The following is a 21,602-nucleotide window of genomic DNA, read 5'->3' on the forward strand; positions in this document are numbered from 1 at the left end:
TATCAATTTGCAAGTGTTCCTAGGATGAAGAATCTACTTGCAACACCTAAGTAAATAAACACAAATATATAAATTATTGATATTCTCATATCTTTTGCACGATGGACCCCCAGGAATAGCTACACATCTTCCCACAACCCTACATTTGCAATGGAAAAAACAATTGTTCTGAGTTTGTGAAGGAGAAATGGTATAATGTTATTGAAAATGTATATATTTGCCTAGTGCATAGAGAGCTTATGCGCACAAATAGCTTTGTGAATCGTTTTCTTTTTTTTTTACAAAGTAGTGACATATTGTTAAACACGGGCGCAGTGACATATTGTTAAACACGGGCGCAAGGATTTAGGAGATGTCTCACACTGCAAGATATTGTAGTGGAAAAGATGAAACTTAGATGTCCTCAGTGAGTACTGTGTGGTATCCATTTGCAAATATTGTTTTCTTCGCCAGACTTTTTTTTCATTGCTGTTCAGTTTATTAGTTCATTTAGTCTGATTTAATTTCCACCAATCCAGTTTTATGCGTCTCCATTTGTGGCAGCATCGTTAGACACAAACTGAAACAATTTGGAGTTCATTACATGTTCTGTGATAATATTCCCAAAAGTCAGCAAAGGTTCCCAAAAGTCTTCAGAAATCTCAAGACAAGATTGGCTGGACTTTTGCTGTTTAGTGCACATTCCCTGCAGCATGTAGGCCATCTCTTTACCTACTTGGGCTACAACTCCCGTAGAATTGAGTTGCAATTGTACTACCCTGTGCTATGTCAATGTGGTGGTTGTCCATTTCAGAAGCATCTGATAGTACTGAGTCCAGTCAATCCCAGGCTCTGTGCAGGAGTTGATGGCTTCTCGAGACTCTCTTCGGCTCCAGACTTTCTCTAAGATGCTAGGTCTGTCCACTATCAGCCCTGTAAGTGATTCCCCTATACTCAAGATCCTTGTAAGAGAGGTAGGTGGAGTTCTGGTGACGAGGTGTCTTGTGGAAATAGACTAGAAACATCGATTGCCAATTTCTTTGTAGGCTTCATCCACACTTGAAAGAAATCAAGAATGAGAACTTGTTAACAATTCTAATAATGAGAAATCTGGACCATAGAATCAGGGTTTCGACTCGGTCTCGGAAGAATTGAAATTCAGCATCTCATATCAACATAGAACTAGATGGGAGGCCACCCCCAAGTCGAACTAAAGACTTTGCTCCCTCTCCACTCCTATTCTTCCCAGAGAAACTTAAAAGTAACGGGGAGTACTCAACCAACCATTACAAGTATATCTCCCATTCATTGACGATCATCAGCACTTGGATGAACTTATACATGTAATACATTCCAGTACATGGGTAGCTTTGTTCAGAGGACTGAACCTACCCAACAAGGCTGTGTTGAAGTGTGAAGTTTTCCTGCTTCCGAATGCCACAGATAAGGATAATTTTACCGCGCATATTGGAGTGAACGGCCTCTCGTAATAGCCGTTTGTTATTAGAATATTTTTTCCTCTGGGATATTGTTTTTAATAATTGAATACGGTTTTAATTGACGTCGACTCTATCTTACATTCCCGATCGTCTACCGATCCTTATTTTCTTCCTCTTGGTTGACTATTCATGTGTCACTGAATCTAGGGTTTAAGCCCGTACACTCTCTCCTTCCTGAGGAGCCAACGGGTTCATTGCACCTACATTGCTCCAATGGTATAAGGTGAATGGTTACTTTGAAATACTTAAGTTCCAACTGCAACATTTCGAACTCTGTGAAATATGCGTTGTTAATCAGATTTTATTTTTAGTGTATCTTTTCTGTGCTTAATATTTCTTTTGTATCCTTATTCAGCTTAATTTTTTTATTAGAATTTCATTATGATGCTTAACGTGCTTTCTCTTCTGTATCAGTTGCTGCTTGTACATTACTTTATACCAAGCTAATGACATATGATTGTGCGTTTTGAATAGAAAATTGGAAGCTTTTAATTTTGCTATGACATTTTCAATATTTCTATTATTATAACACCGCTCAATGAAAAAATCCCTAGGCATAATACTAATAACTGTCTTACAGCAAGCCTTTCCTCTCTGAGTAAAGTGTTAACATTGCAGTTCTAATTGATTTCATGGCTGTGTCACAAGATGAGCTTCGGCTCCCATACCACTCAAGCTTTTTTGCTCCGTTGCATCAGCAACATGAGAACAATGGAGATTTTTGGTTATGTTTTCCTTGCTCTGGTGGATGGGTTTGCATATTTGCTGGCCCCGTGTCGTTTGATACCTTATATCTATGGTATGTTTAGCTAATTGCATGGGGGTCCTACTGGATTTCTACATTTAAACATTCTGATTCTCACATTTTATTTTTAAGTTACTTAAATTTTTCTACACAGTGAATGTGGTCTTAAGAAATTCAGAGTGCTTTATTTGACTAACTAGGTTCTTACACAGTGATACAGCCCAATGAGGCAAAGGAAATCTATGCAAGAGTGAAGAGTACAATAACATAATATTTACAGTCCAGTATGATTACAATCAGAGATGCCGAGACAGTAGAAATAGCATGCATTGTTTAAGTCAATAGGTCTCTCATGATGTCTCACATTTTTCTTTCACCCACTACAGCACATAGCAGTAGGCAGTAAGTCAGCCCACTTCACCCATTGGCTAAATTCACTGTGAGTAATGTAATTCTGCCCTTTTACAAGGAGCAAATGCACACACAAAATAGTCGCCTTAATTGTAAGGGTTTACTGTGCCAATATCAATTTTTTGAGACCAGGTTTTTGTTTAGTTCTGCAGCAATGACGTTTTACAGAAACCATGACAAAACATGAAAACAAGCATTGACTTACATATATTTGCTTTTTCAGTGCTTGTTAAAGAATTGCTTTTGGGTGTGTGGGCTGTCCTTAAAGCCATGGCATTTTGTGCCAGTTTACATAACTTTGCCTTTATTTTGCTGTGGCTTTTGTGATAGAGTGGGACTTTAAGTAGCCCCCTGTTGTAACCTCTTGTTTGTACCCTCTTGCTGTTCCTACTTCCCCTCCTTCCCAAGTGCCCCCACCAGGGAATAATGTATTTCCAGAGTTACTCACTGCCACCTGCTCGTACTTTTGAGTTTTCCAGTGATTATTGATTCATATCACAAGCATTGGCAAAGCCAATAGCATCGTCCAGACCTTGAAGGTTGATAATTTCAGGTGACCACAAAGCATTCTGTTGCATGCAATTCGGCCATCTTTTAATGGTTGTTCCTAAAGCTTTAAATGTCATTTCTAGATGGAAGCTGACCATGTGCGTACATGTACAGCAGCCACCTTACTGTGATTTTTCTTAAGCTTTATAAAAAATAATTACGAGATTGTTGCAGGGTTTCTTGTTTGGAAACAGAACTGTGCCTTGGGAGACCAAGACATCAGAATGTAGCAACTGAGTCTCTCTAACACATCAGTACCTCTAGGCCCAAATCCGACTATCTCACAGTGCCTCACCTGCACTCCTAACCTTTCCAGAATGTCGTGATTTTGCCGAACCTAGAATATGGACCTCTAGTCCCCAAGCGAACCGTTGAAACAGATTATCACCTTTCGTTCTGACTCGTGCATGTCCATAGTAAACGGAAGAAAGACACAAATAAAGTTTACAATATATTTATTGAAACTAGTGTAGTCTATTTTAAAGCAGGTTTGCTGTGATTAGTAAACAGATACAACTAAGCAAAGTGATCAACATTATTAGCAGGCTGTAAACGATGAACAACCCAACCATGAAAAATAATATATCTAACAAAGCCTACCCTTGCTATGTGAGCATAGGGATATATTAGTGATCTCTGGGATTAGCACCATGCCTGGTGTCTGTTGTTAGGTAGTCTGCATCGTATGTGTAAAGTCCGTTGCAAGACTGATTTCTCTGCTGGAATTCTCCTGTCTGCTCTCCAAGTGGCTGAGACACAGTTTATATGATAAGAACTATTGTGTTAGAAACTGCGGATGTGCTACTGTTTTGTGTCTAAAAACGTTAGGAGATGTTGCTGAACGGGGACAAGAAAACAGTACCCAATGTTGTTTGACCTTGTACGAAATGTTCAGACTGAATCCCAAGAAAAGTCACTAAGGGCCACATGCATCAAGCTAAGGAAGTGATTACTTAATAGCGATTCTTAAATAATCACTATTAAGGAATCGCAATTCCTTATGCATGTAGGTTTCACTAAAATATCAGCGATTCCTACATAGTCCTTAATTGTGATTCTCAAATTGTGATTCACAATTAAGGAATGCCTTCCTATTCGTTCCTATGGGCGCAGAGGCCCATAGGAAGGAATGGGATAGCATTCACAATTTGCGATTACCAAATAGGTAATCGCAAATTGCGCATGCAATTTCAAGGGTGCAAGGTGGACAAAAGGCCACCCTGATGCACCCCCCAACAAAGGTAAGTATGCACATATGGTGCACACATATCCCCTAAGGGCATGTGTATGCAGCACATTGCACTTTGAAAAATGCATTTTTGTGCATTTTTCAAAGGAATTGCAAATTACCATCAACTTGAAGTTGATGGTAATTTGCGATTCCAAATTGTGAAAACGCAATTTGTCAATGCATAATGCATCGCAATTAGGGAATCGAAATTTGCGATTCCCTAACTGCATTCGCAAACTAGGTAATCAAAAAAAATTGCAATTACCTTTTTTGCAAATGCATTTGTGCTTGATGCATCGCAAATATCATTTTACTGGTCGCAAACGGGCCGATTCTGCGAATTGGCCCCTTTGCGACCTGTAAGGCGGATCCTAGCTGTGAAGGCTGTTTTCTGACTTGTATAAGTTTTATCTGCCAAGATGGCTCAGCATCATCTGCTGTAATCAGGAAGTCTGAGTTTGAATCCTAGCAAGCCTTGCCTAATTCTATGATCCGTAAAAGTTGTTGCATTAAATAGGGTAATAATAATAATAATAATATCTATTACTTTCAGTTATGCAGTTTGAAACACTATAACAAAAATCTATTCTCTTTTTTAATGACATCCTTTTCCCCAGATTTGTTCATAGGATATTTTTAAGATGTATTCTGATACTTGCTACTTTTATTTGGTGATTTGTGTTTTGTTTTTGACTTTTTTATGACTCTCCCGCGCTTGGTTTGTGTTTCATAGAAAGCTATCATAAATTAGAACTATCATTTGAATTAAATTACATTTCTAACTATTCTCATGCCGCCATTGGAAGCATATGTGTAATTTACAGAAGTTGGCGAATACATTTAACTGTGCTATATCTTTATATTTCCAGGGAGAAATAATTGCCATGGATAAGATTGCAAACAAAGTAGACAAAATTAAGCACAATGCTGCAATATTAAAATTAAAATCAATTAAAGCATTCTGCTACAATGGGACGAAGGCACTTGCATCAGAGAATTTGAGTGACTCTACAGGTAATGTATATGCATTTTTTTGGTGGGAAATGCTCCATGGGACGCATGTCCCAGATACTGTGATAAAATCAGATATCTTGGGGCCTTATGTTTGTACTATGCATTCAGTAAAAGTGGTTGCAATTTTCTCACTACCTTTTAAAAAATGCATTTTTTTTTGCAAACCAACATCTATTCAAATATTTTGATTTACAAAATTCGAATTGGAAGTCTGTGTTAATTTGACCTTTCTCCCTAATATTCATGAGGCAAGTCGTAAATTGCAACTCGCTAACAATAACTGCTATCCTAGTGAGCTGTGCGCTATGTCTCTGAATGCCTTTAAATTAAGCAATTAAAAAAAAAAAATTGGGTTTGCTAGTTTTGAATACTGCCCGTATTTCCTTAAAAGACAATGGGATGCGTTGTTTTTTTTTTAGATATAAATAAAAGTTGCAAAAACTCCCATAGATTACTGCCTAATCTTACAAATCGTTTTACAACAATCACAGAGGGGAATCGGTCCCAACCTCCTTTGAGGTGTCAGTAACCTATCAATGATTAACCGTTGATAACGTAAGGCCCTAAAAGCATTTGCTGTCAGATTTTTATTTCATTCACCTGATTATCATTTTACTTGCAATTCCAGTGTTATTTGCTAGAATGACAGCTCAGTGAATCAAATGTGTGCCAGTGATTTCTGCAATGGCCAGCAGATAACAGACTCTAATTCCTGCAAAGTTAACTAACATTCAGTATCATTAATTGTAATAACAAAAGTCCATTTTATTTAGAATGCTTAGAGACCTCAATAAAGTTGTATGCAAATGTTAGTTTGGAGCACCTACTTGTGCTACTGTTAATATATGTATATATGTGTATATATAGATATATGTACAACCATTAAACAACTGTTTTCCAGAATCACTGACCAGATTGCATTCTACTGTTGTCTAGGAAGCAAAGGCTTTGAGCTTCCTGCGAGAGTACCAATGTTCGGTGTAAAACATATATACCCAGGTTTCTAGAGATACTGGGTTGCCGAGTATTGTATTTTTGATATAGTTTAAGACAGATACCCCATTTCTGGTTAATAGCCAACTCTAATTGAAATTTCGGATTCCAATACACATCTCATGTGGGATCAACATATACAGAAAATTCTTGTGACCTTTGACACCTTTTACTGTAAAAGTGACCGGCAGGCTATCCAACTAAAGTCCACCGAGATATTTGTGATAAAACCTGATTTACCTCGAAAAATGCTTTGGTGGATCATTTGTAACTACTATGCATGCTATTTGGTGATTGGGTTTGTGTCTTTTGGCTGGAGTTGGAAGTGACAACCTTTGTTTGTGATGCTAGTCCGTCGAGTTGTGAGGGCATCAAGATTTTACGAACTTGGGGGTCCATTAGGATGGCGGGTGCACTGTGCCCTCCCGCTATCCCCGTGCAAAACGGGACCGCCCATAATCGGAGCGGCGGTCCCGCCTTGGCCATTAGGATGCACCCGCCACACTGGCGGGCGCATCCTGTATTTTTACCATTGCGGCCGCAATGGTAAAAATGCACGTTGTGCATTTCAAAGCACAACATGACAGGCACCGCGCGGTGCCTGCCATGTTGCACTTTGAAATGCGGGGGTTACCATAGGTACCCCCCATGTGCACCCCCCACCCTCCAGAGTCCCAGGGGGCTTGCAACGGGCCCCCGCAGGGAGTCTCTGCATGCCTTTCCGTGGCGGCATTGCCGCCACGGAAAGGCATTCCCCAAAGCCCATCATAATATGGCTGGCGGTGTCTAATAGACACCGCCACCATGTTAAACATTTTCCGCCCCGGTCGCCAAGCGGCGGACGGTCTTTTCGTCCACCGCGGTTCCCCCTACCATACTAATATTGGGGGGGGGGGGAATGGGTGGCGGGCGGCAAAGGATGTCGGGCGGATCGCCACCGCCCGCATTGCAGTGGCGATCCGCCCGACATCCTAATGGGCCCCCAAGCGTGGGCCACTTTGGACGTCACTTATAAAGCAGGGCCCTAAGCCATATGTTTAGCTGATTAAATGTTGACCAAGAAATATATAGGAGCACCTGAAGCAATCAATCATTGTCATTACTAGGACAACTGGAGTTCACAACTTTGTTAGCTTGGTAACATATTGTTTATTGTAAGTGCTAGATCAGCTCTGGCTTCTGGACTCAGCACCTTGTTTTTTAGTGTGGCTAGGCAGTAATGTTTTGTGGTAACTTGTAAAAACTGAACAAGATTTCCTTAAAAAACGAAACGTAATATTAACTACTATATACACACTTTTCCTTTGGAACTAATTAAACCCCAATGTCCCTCAGTTGATACTTGATGCCCGCATTCATAGACCATGAAATTCAGAATGCATGTAATCACTGATCATGAAAGAAAGCTCAATCCATTCGGAAAAACTTGAATATATGCAAGCAGACTTAATTATCACATTGAAGTGAACAATGACAGCCATTTATGTTTGAAACTTGTACCTAAATTAACAGCATATATAATTCGAGATGGGGGAAACCTTGAAGAGACAATATACAATAATTATAAATGTTCTGATCAAGTATGAGAGTCTCTGTTCACTAGTTGTAGTTTCCAACTCTAGACCGTATATTCACTGGCTCTGCTTGTTTTGAGTCATGTTCGTCTCTCCAGACAGTATATATTCCACAGTGAGGTCTATTTTCCTTGTTTCTTGGCCTTTGTCACAGTTGGAATCGAGCCATCAATTAACTTTAAATAGTGTCGCTGGCATATTCCAAAATGTTTCCTTTTAGAAGTGTGTTTGCTGTAGGCTGCAGGTCCAAATCACCCTTCTAGGAAATATTTTAACTGAAAATGTTGATGAATATTCCGAACACACGGTTGGAGCACTTTCTGCATGTTTATGGTATGTTTTTCACCTATTTTACCCAATTGGTCCCTCCCTTCCTAACTCTTTTTGTATATCACCCTTAATCCTGTAAAGTGCTCTGATACCCTCACGGGTCTGGTTCGCGCTCTATAAAACGATAAAATAAATAAATAAATTATAAGAACATGTTGTTCAGAATGTCACTTCTTTCAGCAACAACAAATATTGCATGAAGCTCTTTTGTCAAGGATCTTCACCGATACTTCGCGTGAGACTCGAGGCAGTCAGTCTGTCATAACACATGCTGTTTTGTGTGTACAGAATGCCAGTGATAACCACTAAAGGTAGCACCTGGGTTCTGATAAATGTACAGGAGGAGAAGGCTCCTCGAGTTAGTAGATGTGCAAATCAAACATTACACCTTCAGGGTAAAGGAACAGGTGGGAGGACAGAGCAATAGCATGAGCTGGAAGAGGAAATACCGGTGAGTGCCCTCACTGAAATCTGCTTCATACTAATCCACTCCACTACCCATCCCATTCAAGTTCATGACTGTAAGCTTTCTCCCTTATTAAGTTATGCACATGGTTGTAATTAAAGTAGTCCTAGGTCACAAGTACTAGTTTCAGTAAACAGAAAGCCTCATCTTTGTACTTTTGCTTCATATTTGGAGACAGGCACCCTGGTAATCCAGTTTCAAAAGATGCAAGAACACATATCTGATAGTGACATCTAGCCGAAGATTCCTTACCTTAGAATTTTCCCCAAGTGTTAGACTGGATCCGGGAAATCTTGAAAAGTACCTCTATGTGCCAGTATATAGCACAGAGGCTCTGCGTCATCCCCACTGAAAGTGACGTGCCCGGTGCCTATATAGACGCCACCTTAGCGTGCTGACATCACTTCTTTTCTTTCACCACCATCAGTACAGATCTGGAAACAGCTACCTCAGTCGATTTTGTGGGATTATTTTTTTCAAACTTTTATTGAAATTGTTTTGAGCTTAAGCACGCAGTGTGCAATAGGGATGTCCCCTAAAAAACCTTTGGGGTTTAAACACTGTGGATCCTGTCACAGGCAGATGTCTTTGGCAGACCCCCACCTGGTTTGCCTCTCGTGCCTGTACCCAGCCACGACTCCAAGGCCTTTCCGACTATTGAGTGATGAACCTTAGGGCGGTTCAGGCGCACTCCATTAATTTCTTTGTCGACCGACGTCAACACTGCCATGCTCCAGCTCCCAGTCGCAAAGAAGCTCCTGTACCCACTTGTTGAGCCATAGCCAAATGCCATGATCACACTCGCAGTCATCAGTTAATTCTCGCAAAAAGTCATAGTTGTTGAAATCACTCTTTAACTTTGCCATGCCGATCCAAATCTTTTGACAAGGCAAGGAAACAATGCCACAAATTTAGCCCCTCCCCCATGCACCAACTATGGAGGCTGAGTCTGGGTCCACTCAACGTCTCCCAGGATTGGCCAGAGAGACCCCGCCCAGCTGTATGTCTTTGATGAGGCCACTTTTATTTAGGAGGGACAACCCCTCTGGAGCACAGTCGGCCCCTACAGGTTTGGCAGGTGCCCCCACTAAATTCCCACTAGTGAGTTTGCCTTGAGGCACTAGTAGGGTCTTTTGGATCTGTTGCTGGATTCAGATCTGCTCCGGTTGTGAGGCCATAACCATCTCTGCAGTCTGTCTCAGTGGCACCGTTCCCGGGGCTGTCAACACCCCTGACCCCAAGCTGATATGCCCTGTAGGGAATACAATTGGTGTGCATCGGAGGATCTTTATTGTGATCCAGACTTCATGGAAGAGCCAGAGGGTAGCTGATATAAGGAATTGGTGGATGGCAGTGGTCTGACACCTCCCCAGACAGTGACCTTGTCTCTCCTCCTAGTGTGGATATGGAGCAATTGGCTTCATTTGCCATGGTGGGGAGGAGGACAGTTGAGATCCTGTACGTTACTCTGTCATCGGTGGCGGTCATGACGCACGTCTTAACCAAGGTGCTTTAGCCAGGAGTTGCCCTCACAGAACCTTTCCTCCTTTTTATTGAAACCTGCATAGATGTCCTTCTTTGGCATGGGCCAAACTATGCATAGGCACTCCTATGCACAGGACAATTGCCACCACCACTGACCCGCTCCTGGGGACCCAGCCATTCTTACCCAGCACCCCACCCTGGAGAGCCTATTCATCCAGGCCTCCAGGTCCAAAGTCAACCCAGACGCATTCCCGAACACACCACCGAATAGGGAATTCAAGAGGCTGGATACCTTTGGCAAGAGGATGTTCTCTTTCACCAGCCTTGCACTGTGGTCAGTAAGCACTGTGTGCCTCTTCTGCAACCAAGTCCCAAACTGTGTGGGAATACCAGGCCAAGTGCTGCCCATGGTGTTGGAGGAGGCCCGAATCATCCTGTCCCAGGCTATCACAGATGACAGTGATACAGTAAAGTTAACTATCTGCTGCGGACTGCATACAACAGACTCAGTATGTAGAGCAATTGCTTGATCCGTGGCGCTCTGTTGCCATGCCTGGTTGAAGCCTACTGCCTTTTCGGGGTTGTCCAGGCATCCCTTATGGACATGCGCATTGATAGCACTTTACTTTTGTTGATAAGGTAGATTCAAGCACTTTGAGGACAGTACGGCCACTGCTCAGTCACAGGAACTCTCCATGGCCCCGCTTCAGCCCCACTCTGCCTTTTCGCCTCTTTCAGTGTCTGCCAACTGCGTCTATTCCCGTCCAGCCCACACAGCCAACAGGCTCCCCAATCCTTTTGTGTCCATGGACGTAGTTCCCACAATCCCCATGGGACCCAAGGCCAATGATCTGCCCATTCCACCAACTCCCAAGTACCCGCAGCCTCCAAACCCCTCTCTCCATGGGAAAGTGGTCAGTGGCTGGATTCAGCACCACCTACCACGTAGCCCGTAACCTTGTACAAATGGGTGCTCCAAATAGTTCAGCAGAATTACACCCTCACAGAAACCCCAACGTCCATGCCACCATCCTCTGACCTACTGACGGAAGACTACTTCTCCCTGCTGCATCAGGAAATGCAGTCTCTTTTGACCAAAGAGGGTCCAGGCATCAGAAGTAGATTGCGATTGCAGTTTCCGCTACTTTCTGGTGCCAAAGAAGGATGGAGCCTGCCCCCAATTCTAGACCTGCACGCTTACAACTACTTCCTGAAATAAGAGCAGTTCAAAATGTTCACGTTGGCTCAGGTCCTGTCTGCCTTGGACCCTGGATATTGGATTGTAACGTTGGACTTGTGGATTGCTTATTTCCGTATATCCATTCTGCTGGGCCCCAGACACTGCCTGCAGTTTACTGTGGGCCATGAACATTTTAAGTTTGCTGTGCTTTCCTTTGGCTTTACCAACGCCTCTTTTAGGTGTTCATGAAGGTGATGGCGGTGGTTGCAGTCCATCTGCAAAAGCCAGGAGTTCCAGTCTTCCCCTACCTTGATGACTGGCTGTTGAAGGCGGGACTGCCCCAGGCAGTTGTCAACCCCCTCCAGACTATGGCAGACGTCCTGCATTTGCTGGTTTGCACTATCAACGTGCCAAAGTTACACCTAACTCTTAGGCGCACCCTTTCTTTGGAGCTTTTTGGACACACTGCAGTTTCAAGCCAGTCCTCTGGAGTAGAGAGTCCAAGATTTTCAGACTATGATTCCAATTTTTCAGCTGATATCCTGGATTTCAGTGAGATTGACTCCGAGGCTGCTGTGTTTTCCGCATCCTGCTAGCTCAACATGCCCGCTCACATATGCGTGCTCTGCAGTGGAACCTGAAGTCCCAGTGGGCACAGCATCTGGGAAATCTCTCAAACCTGGTCTAGATATCGGCAAGAACTGCAAAAGATTTGCAGTGGTGGCTGAAGAAATGCAATTTGATCATCGGTAGGCTGCTCTCCCTTCACCACCCAGATCGGACTATGGTTACAGATGCGTCACTTCTGAGTGGTGACACCCATCTGGCAGAGGTGGCGATCAGAGGACGTTGGTCTCTGGCGAACTCTACAGAAACCTTTTGGAGTTGAGTGCCTGGCCTTGGAAGCCTTTCTCCCTTTCATCAAAGCAAGGCTGATTCAGGTGTTCATAAACAACACCACCGCCACGTGGTATTGTAACAAATGAGGCGCTGTGGGGTCCTGGATCCGATGTCAAGAGCCCATGTGTCTCTGGACATGGCTGGAACGAGAGTTCATAAAACATCTATTGGGCTTTGAATGTCTGAACGGATGAACTCTGCCACTGATTCTTTGCGTATCACAAATGGTGTCTCCTTCCAGAAGTGGTGCAAGGTGTCTTCCGTGACTGGGGAGAACCTTGGTTAGATTAATTCACCACCACTGAGAATGCGGAATAGCAGGGACCTGCACCTGAACCTTAACACTCTCTGTCTTCATGCATGGAGATTGAACGGCAGCAGCTGACAGACTTAGACTTTCCTGCAGAAGCCTACGAAGTCATTGTGACAGCCAGGCGTCCCTTAACTAAGACCCTAAATGTCTGCCATTAGAACAGGTCTGTGGCCTAGTACACGACCAAACATGATGATTCTCTCACTGCACTTTCGTCAGAAGTGTTGTTTGTTTCATCGTTAGCTCAGCAAGGCTTTGCTTTGGGCACAGTTAAAGCTTATCATTCGGCCATATCGACTTTCTTGCGGTGTCCAGATCAGCGCTCCTTGTTCAAGTCACCTATTATGACTTGTTTCCTGGAAGGACTTCAAGTTTCTTGTAACATTCTCCCTTTTACCCCAATATGAACTCTATTTGCTGTTAACATTTTTGATGTGCTCTATGCATAGTTGTCCTATATGTCTCCTAACCATCAAAATACAGAACTACAAATGTAGGTGCAGATGATCAACTTTAGAACCCTTTAAGCAAGCACTGATCAGTGCTTGAAAAAAATATCCTCTCATTGAGGAAGGCTTGGTGAAACCAAAGAGATTATTTTCTTTCTGAAAAACAGTGTTGAATGTTTGGAACATCTCACCATGAGCTTGGAAGTACTTTAAGCAATGAACACGAAGATGGTAAAAGAAAGCAGTTGGAGCCAAGTTTTCTTTGTCGGTGTTTGCTAATCAACAGAGTGGTGAGGATATTTAGAGGCCGCACCACAACCATGATTCTGCCAATCCCTTAGTCCATATTTGAGCTTTACACATTTGCTCTGTAGAGCTTAGGAATTAAGATGCACCATATACCGATGAAGCCCATGTATGCGGAAACCGGTCTGGGCTTAGTTATTTTCCTCGCTGGCGGAGGCTCTACCTGGCAGTTCAGGTTGGATGGTTCCTCCAGGAACTGGACCATGGCCGCTTTGCATTTGACTTGTCTCTATTTATAGTGGCATAGTGAACCAAAAACAAATGCACTGAAATCCGGCCCAAGCGATCAACAAAGCAGAGGTTTTTTATGCATTAGGTTATTGTATGTTGAGCTTTAGCAGATGTCTCGTGTCTATGGGGATTTACATTTGTGACTTTCTCCTGCATGATACACCAGCGCTGCTTCGGGTATCATCATTGCAGATATGTAACTGCTGCTTTGTGAATAAAGGCAATCAGAAATAGATGTCTTGTGGAAGTAGAAAGGGTGGACTGTCATTGTATTGTCAAACTGTAACAGTAAGACTAGCATATATCCTATGTCTCTTAATGTAATATCAATGTCCTTTTGTTTTCATTTAGTACATGCCATGTTATTATTAGATAAAATAAATAGAATAATTTGGATTATAAAAGTAATTGTGGTCTTTGCCAAATACTATTCTTATACACATTTGCTGAGGAGGAGCCTGCCAAGACGGTCGTTTTTATGGCTCGGTAGGCTATTCCTCAGAGATATGCAGGAGTTCACACTGGAACATGCACATGTGTAGATTTCGTCAGTATTTAGCAAAAAAGCACGTTCTTTGAATACCAAAACGTCTTATGTGTATTTGTGGCTGTACTAGAGGTGCACTACTTCATGTGTTTGTCTAGGGGCCTCCTGTTTCATACATGTCATTGTGAATACAGACACCAACTATAGCGCAGCTCTTGCATGTCATTTACTTTAAACATTGCACTAGTTATTCTAGTAGTGATATATACAAACTATTTGCTTTTTAGTTAAAAAATAAAACGTTTGACAACTTACTATAGTTGAATATTTGTAAGTGACTCTTTAGTAATACTGTTAAGATACTATGATCTTTTAATTCATTTTTGTATAATTTACCCACAATCTGTTTAGGGGCACCCCCATTCCCACCAGAATCTTTTGATCGAATCCTCCTTGATGCTCCTTGCAGTGGTCTAGGACAAAGACCAAACATGGCTTGTGCATGGACACTAAAGGAAGTTACATCATATCCGCCGTTACAGCGCAAACTTTTTACTGTGGTATGTATTTTGTCACATTAAATCAATTACCAGGATAAAATGTGCTATGCACAAACTCTCTTGCTTCATATCAGAGGGGAACGTTTTGAGCAATGTGCAAATAAATTATAGTCCTCCTAGTCTGCAATTAGTTGTAGAGGACGAATGCGATTATGAAAATGATAAAGTTTGGTAAAGGTGGAGCCCCACAACATCTTAGACATAGGTGTTTTAGCGAAATTCTCTAGCAAGTAATCTGCAAGCTGCTGTTCTTTGACACACCATGCAAAAACTATGATAGGTTCTGCTAAGATGGTTATGCCCCTTGCATGCTATGCAGTCATGTTCACCTGCCCTGAATTTTCAACCTCATGTATCTGTTACACTGGTTTTTGATTTAGGGCCCTTGCACATTTATCGAGTGTGCTCACAGAGAACTAGACCAGAGCCTTGCCAAGAATGAAGCCTGATTGTGTTCTGTGGTCTGGGGATGTGCACTAAGCGTCCCCTCACTTTCAGGCAGTGGGCCACTGTTCTTATTGTGGGTTTAGCACATAGATAGGATGTCCTATTTTTATTTTTTGGGAATTTTGGTGATGTGTTTTCTCAGTATTTTTCAGACCTTTTCATAATAGTGTCTATTCACTTGCCTAATCTCCAAAATAGACAAAAACTGTGTTTTCCCAGTGTTTATTAAACAATGCAGTAAGTACAAAAGTAATGCAGTAGTGTCATCAAATTGGTGGAATGGGCTTATTACCTCTTGCGCTCACTCTCTCAGTACGATTTCTTACTAAACTATCGATGGATTTAAAAAGTCAGAGTTCTATATTCAAATGTTTTAATAAACAAAATTTCAGGGCTTGGTCATCTCCTCCTTACTCTGCATTATGACCACATAGGGTTGACCAACCTTATCTTGTGATACCTTCAACATTTTGAATTATACTATTTTGTAGTGTGCACTCTAAGGCACCTGCAATGATATGCCTTAGGCATACTTGCCACTGCTTTCCTGCACTGTTTGCCTGACTGCATGAAGGTGGTTCTGCTGTTGTGCGGACATTCATAGCTGCCAAGTGTCCCCATGAGAAATGATTCACTTTAAGTCGGGCATGACCTTTTAGCAGACATTGAATTGTCTTCTGGGATGTGAAATTTTGCAGTTAGCATTAGGAGTATATACTCAAAAACCCGCAGCAGTAAAGTGAAGTTGAGTAAACAGTCAGTTTAAGTAAAAAGCCTCTTTTTCGATGGTCACCCTCGGGTATTTTGACTGATCCTGCTGGTTTTTTGACTCTTAGAGTGCACTGAGGCCTGCTAATCAGACATCCGTGCCTGTGCCCTGTCTCTATAGTGTATGATGATTTGGCTGCTCCCACTTGGAAAATGCTAGTTTATTTGTAAGTCTCTAGTATATGGACCCTGGTACACAGGGTATGTAAGTTGAAGGGGCACCCCAGGGGTTGCAGTAATGGTTGTGCCACCCTGGATACTCATAATTTGAGGTTTGCTAGGCCTGGCTGCCAGATTATCTCTATCCTCTGTTGCTTAAGTTTCTTCAAAACATTTAGCTAATTTGCGATCCTGCAGTCCCGGAGCCAAATTATTGACTCGCTTGTGTATAGCCGATGCTGTTGCTTCCCCTTTAATGTTACTTAACCTAATGGCAGACACTGCAGTAAAATTGACAATCAGTTTCATCCCCAAATGGAGGGCAGAGGCTGCCCGTACTAAATTTGGTTCTGTTTAATCACCTCTGACAAAATAGCTAATAAGGGTGTTCCATGAGTTCTAGTATATACTGCAGGAAAGACTGTTCCCCAAGTGGAGCAATCTTCCACAGGGAGAGCCATCCCCATTGGCAAGCATATGGTAAGATTTCTTTGTTTTTCCTGGGGTCCCATATGGGGAAACACTGCTTCAAGTTGACTTGTTTTTTTGTGCAATCCAGAATGCAATCGCTCCCTGTCTGATGGGAATTTTAACCTTGACAGCATTGATGTTCTTGGGACTAATGCCTGGTGTAGACAATTGTGATGTGCAGCTTGAGCAGTCTTCACAGGATTGACTGTCATTGTGTATGTGACCAACTGGGTAAGACATCCATATATGTCAACTAGACCAGCATATAGTCTTCGTAACTGTGCTGCTGTCATATTAGCTACTTTTGGGTGTACTGTGTAACTCGCTAAGACTGTCCATGTTGCTTGCTCATTGCTAAGGGCAACAAGTCTGCCTTCTGTATTTTGTGGTAGGGCTCCTACAAACCAATTTCTGTGTTTATTATTGGTATATCTAGTGATTCATAAGCTGTATAGTTATTTAGAATGTCAGCTGAAGTGTAAATTCAGTTGTCTGCTGCCGGGAATGTAACCCATGAATAGACTCTCTCTGTCCCAAATGCTTTGTGAGCCTCCACTACGAAGGTAACATCCCCACTTGTAAGTGTGAGATCATGTTGTAGCAGCTTCTTAGTAACCATATACCTGCCGCTCTCAGGTATGTTTATGTGCTGCTTGGTGAGCCATAAGATGTGGAATTCAGAGTGGGTACCACTATGGGTTATCCTTGGAAACGTTCAACTTTGAACTATCTACAGCCAATACATGGGGGTTTACTTACTTTGCTGAGGAGGATATGTTCCCTAACACCAAGGACATCGCCTGTTAGTAGATGAATAGGGGTCTTCGGTAATACAAAATAAACCTACTCAAGCAATCCATTAAATAAGAGCCCGACCTAAAAAGTTAGCTGTACCATGTCGTATGGCTAGTACCTCTCCAGTAAAGCTGTGCATTTGTTGGACAACATAGACGTCAGGATTGTGCCGGATTGATTCCGAGCACATTCTCGGGTTATGTTGGCCTATAGTCCTGCTAGCCCACCATGAACCATCTGCACCCCTAACCTTACAGGGTAACAAATGTGTGTTCAACCTTAGAACATAACATTCCTGATCCCCTAAGGAAATCGCAGTAACAGATCTAGAATCTGTTTGTTTGGACTCTCATGCATACCAAAAGAAATACACAAGAAGCAAGGCATTTTTAATATTTATTGAAGCATTGTGATTCTTGTATAAAATAAGTGTACTGTGATAATCAGTAGATTGAAACAAAGTAGAGTAATTAGAATTATGAGAATAGTGAAAAAGATGAATAATTCCACCATTGTGCTAAAACAGGCAATCATTCAGGTGGCTTGTAAAGCGCGACTACTCACCTGTGAGGGTCTTGAAGCACTGAGGGGGCTGTATATATGTTGTGTATATATGCAGTGAATATATGCTGGCATATGAATACTGTGTATAGTGTACTCCTTCCTAGTGCCCCCTAGTGTAGTCTTTTCTAGGGTGGGTGATCAGCCAAAGCCCTGCCAGGTGATCTAACTCCCTATTACCTGCGGGAAAGTGTCATCAGGCTGTCCGGCTTGGTGTAGAGCTGGACATCCCGTGTATTGGTAAACAGGAATCAGCTGACCTGGAATTCCGGCATGCTCGACCAGCAGGATGCCGAAGGCCATCAGTCCCAGCAGCCTCAGAGTCGACCTCCCTGAAATCCAGAACCAATGCTGAAAGATTAGAACTATAGCCTGAATGTCCTGAACTCTCTTTCCCTCGGGAAAGGCACAAAACTAAACTGTGTCCTGAATGGATCCATTGAAGAGGAGCTTAGGGAAGTGAGTCAGGTGTGCCATCTGCACATTGATAGTGAACCCTAAAGATGACAGGAGGTTCAGCATCATCGGGAGATGGGTGACAACTGCCAGCAGCGAGATTCATTAGATCCTGCCTCCCATCAGGTGGAGTCTACAACTGCATTAGCACATGGAGTTCCTGTCCTGGACATTTGCCAGGCGGCTACCTGGGTGTCCCGCCATACGTTCACGAGTTCACATTCATGCCTTAATCAAACCTTTATGTGGGGCGGTTTCTCCTGTCTTCTCAACAACCGCAGATGATCACTAGCGATTGTGCCAAAACAGAAGCAGTGCATCCGTGTCTGCCGGGCAGAAAATATAGTCTATGTTGCCGGTAGCACAGCACCTCCCAAAAACGGGAGAATTATCAGTGCTCTGAGAGGGAAGCCAAGTGGCTGCCTGAAGAACGAATCCACCGCTTGTGGCAAGAGAGTGTAAACATTGAACTGTGAAAAAATGAGCTAAAACATGTTAGAAGGGAGATTTATACGTGAGCCATAATCACAATTATACCAATTAACGAAAGGGGGAGGTTCCTGCTAGACTAAAAGGACAGACCAGGGTGACATAGAGGATAGAGGCGCAGCTCTGCATACGAATGCCTAGGATACTAAATTGTGTTGTGTTATTTATATTAGTGTGTGGTTTTCAGATGTAGTGTGCATTGAAGTACTTTTCTGTCTTGAAATTCAAGCACTGGGTTGGATATTTCGTTTACTGCATTGCTGTGTAATGGTTGAGCTCTGAGCTCAAGCATCCCGAGAACCTTGTGACTTCTTGCCATAGCTATCAAGTAACAAGATGTCATAGGAAGGTATAATTAGAACAGGGATTATGAATATGCCTGCCTTACCCCCGGTCTGAAATCATCTCATGCTCATATATTAACGTCTATCCGGGATGACACAAATTGCGCTAACACACGCCCACACTCAACCACACCCAACCACACCTTCGCCAGAAGGTTTTGCCACAGCCGCAATCAGTCTGATCCAGTTGCGTGATTTGCAAATTGTCCAGGCCACATTTCAGAGCATCTTACTTTGATCTGTTGGACTAGATTGCTTTATATTGTGTTCTAGAGGGCAACATAACTAAAAGGTCAAATAAAAGAGAAGTTATTTAGTTAACATTAGTATTCTTTCTGTAACCATGATACATTCCTTATAGTCATATTAACCTTTCTCTGCCCCTGCTGGTTGTGATCTGTAATCTGTTCAAGAAAAATCTAAGATTGCTCCATTAAGAGATGACATTCAGAATCTCCAACTGTGTCATATTGAGTAGTTCAAAGGAAACAATATAATACTGTTAACTTGTGTGTAGCACTAACATTTTACTCATGTGGGCAGTTCTGACATTTTCAGTCCCTGATTTTTAATACAGTTATGTCTTACAAGTTAAGAATGATAAGCTGTTACTGGGAACATTTGCAAATAATTACTACTATTTATGACAGAACAATGTTTAGCTTTTCAGTCAATGTGTTTTCATACATTGTTGTCTTAGCCTTGGTCTCAGCTATTAACAATTTTAACATTTGTCAAAATAAATGTATTCAGTTCTAGTTTAGATTGCATTTTGAATATGGTTATTAAAAAATAAATTAAAGTGGTATCATGTTTTAAAGTATGTTATTGTACATTCACAAGTTTCTTCTTTTAGGCTGTGAAGTTGTTAAAGCCAGGTGGTACATTGGTGTACAGCACATGCACTATAACACTTGCTGAAAATGAGGAACAAGTTGCCTGGGCCCTTTCTAATTTTCCATGCCTCCAACTTCAGTCACAGGTGAGAACAGGGAGTAGAATGATGGTACCTCTACAGCTTGCTTTACCCTGTTACTTTTAGAGAGGTTAAGAGAGTTCACCTTTTGAAAAGCCTTCTGAAGGATTAACCTAGTTGGTGGTTTCCTAATAAGTTTTAATTACTACTTTTTAGGGGAGAGTGTTTTATTCAGGGATGTAATTTGAAATGGATTCTTGTTAGAAATGCAACGTGTTCCTTATCATGATGTTTTGTGCAATGTGGTGGCACCTAATCTGCCATGAATTTATAGTTGGGTTTTGGAAAATGAACACGTTATTATTTAGGAAGCCAAAATATGTTTGTATGCACTACAACAAGAGTGTCAAATTGTAATATTTAGTAGGAGACACAATGAGATCTTAATTACATAAGGCACCCACAGCCAGAGGTAACTGGTAATTTCCAATAGGTGCAAGAAATAGAGCAAGAAAATTCCCAATACATAGTCACTTTTAGAAAGCAATATGTGTGCATTTACAGAACATTGAGCCCACATGCCCTTGAAACAACTGAGCCCAATTTAACTGACTGAAAGCTAGTAAGCCATAGTCCAATGAGGGAAACAAATGTCTAAAATCCTAACTCGAAGAAAACTTCACACTAAAAGTCCTGTTGTGTGGAATAATCATCAGCACATACATAACTGCCTAGTATTTATTCCATCACCTAAGTCATCAACAAAAAGCAGTGCCAACTCCAACGACATAGACCGTTAGTTCTACTCTATCACCAACCTTTACACCATCTCTCTCCTCCAGCAAATGTAACAACACAAATCAAGTCATGACTGATACAACTAAATCATGCAGTGTATCAGTAGGACGAAACAGACGACCACCATCCCTCGCGAATCATCACACTACGCTGTAAACTAAATGCACTAAATCCTCTGCACTTTGATGTCTCTAATGTGCTGAAATTGCTGAAAGCCAGAACCTTTGGATAAATCTTCCTTCCATCTAGAGTAGTGTCGTTCTACTTCTGAAATCTCTCACATCCATTTGCAATATAATCAGTGTCTTGTTCACACAAGTTATCTTCTATGTGCAATCGTCAAGGACAACAGCAACACCTGCTTCCTTTTAGAACAGTCTCAAGCCTTCAGCAATTGTCAGTCACTGTTGAATTTCCTCTCAGTGCACATTGTCAACAGAGTGTTTGTAATAATTTGCTGCTAGCAGCAAGCATCAACTTGTCTAGGTGGAACGCTCCACGACCCAGTAGTTACAATGGTAAGTGCAGTACCCAATAAGGGTTCTTTCTGTCTCCTTGAATCTTCAGGTTATGCATAGAGTCTCTGTGACAACTCCTGAACATTTGTGGCATAAAAATGTACCAACACACAGATGAAATATAACTGCACATGGAAATCTTTAGAACCAGCTATAAGCGACACAGACAGTGCCTCAG

The 21,602-nt window shown here is 42.0% G+C and overlaps 1 protein-coding gene across 2 annotated transcripts in view; it reads left to right on the forward strand.

Annotated features, from left to right (window-relative positions):
• LOC147663345 (tRNA (cytosine(72)-C(5))-methyltransferase NSUN6-like) overlaps positions 1–21,602 on the forward strand; it is a 103,443-nt gene that overhangs the window by 71,084 nt on the left and 10,757 nt on the right. For both annotated transcript variants that reach the window (XM_086950507.1, XM_086950506.1), the window contains 3 exons: positions 5,284–5,428; positions 14,554–14,702; positions 20,049–20,174. In XM_086950507.1, the coding sequence (XP_086806633.1) occupies positions 5,284–5,428; positions 14,554–14,702; positions 20,049–20,174 (420 nt within the window). The remainder of the gene's footprint in view (positions 1–5,283; positions 5,429–14,553; positions 14,703–20,048; positions 20,175–21,602) is intronic.

Source organism: Lissotriton vulgaris, unplaced genomic scaffold, assembly GCF_964263255.1.
Source record: "Lissotriton vulgaris unplaced genomic scaffold, aLisVul1.2 SCAFFOLD_2577, whole genome shotgun sequence".
In the NCBI taxonomy this organism is placed as follows: Eukaryota; Metazoa; Chordata; class Amphibia; order Caudata; family Salamandridae; genus Lissotriton; species Lissotriton vulgaris.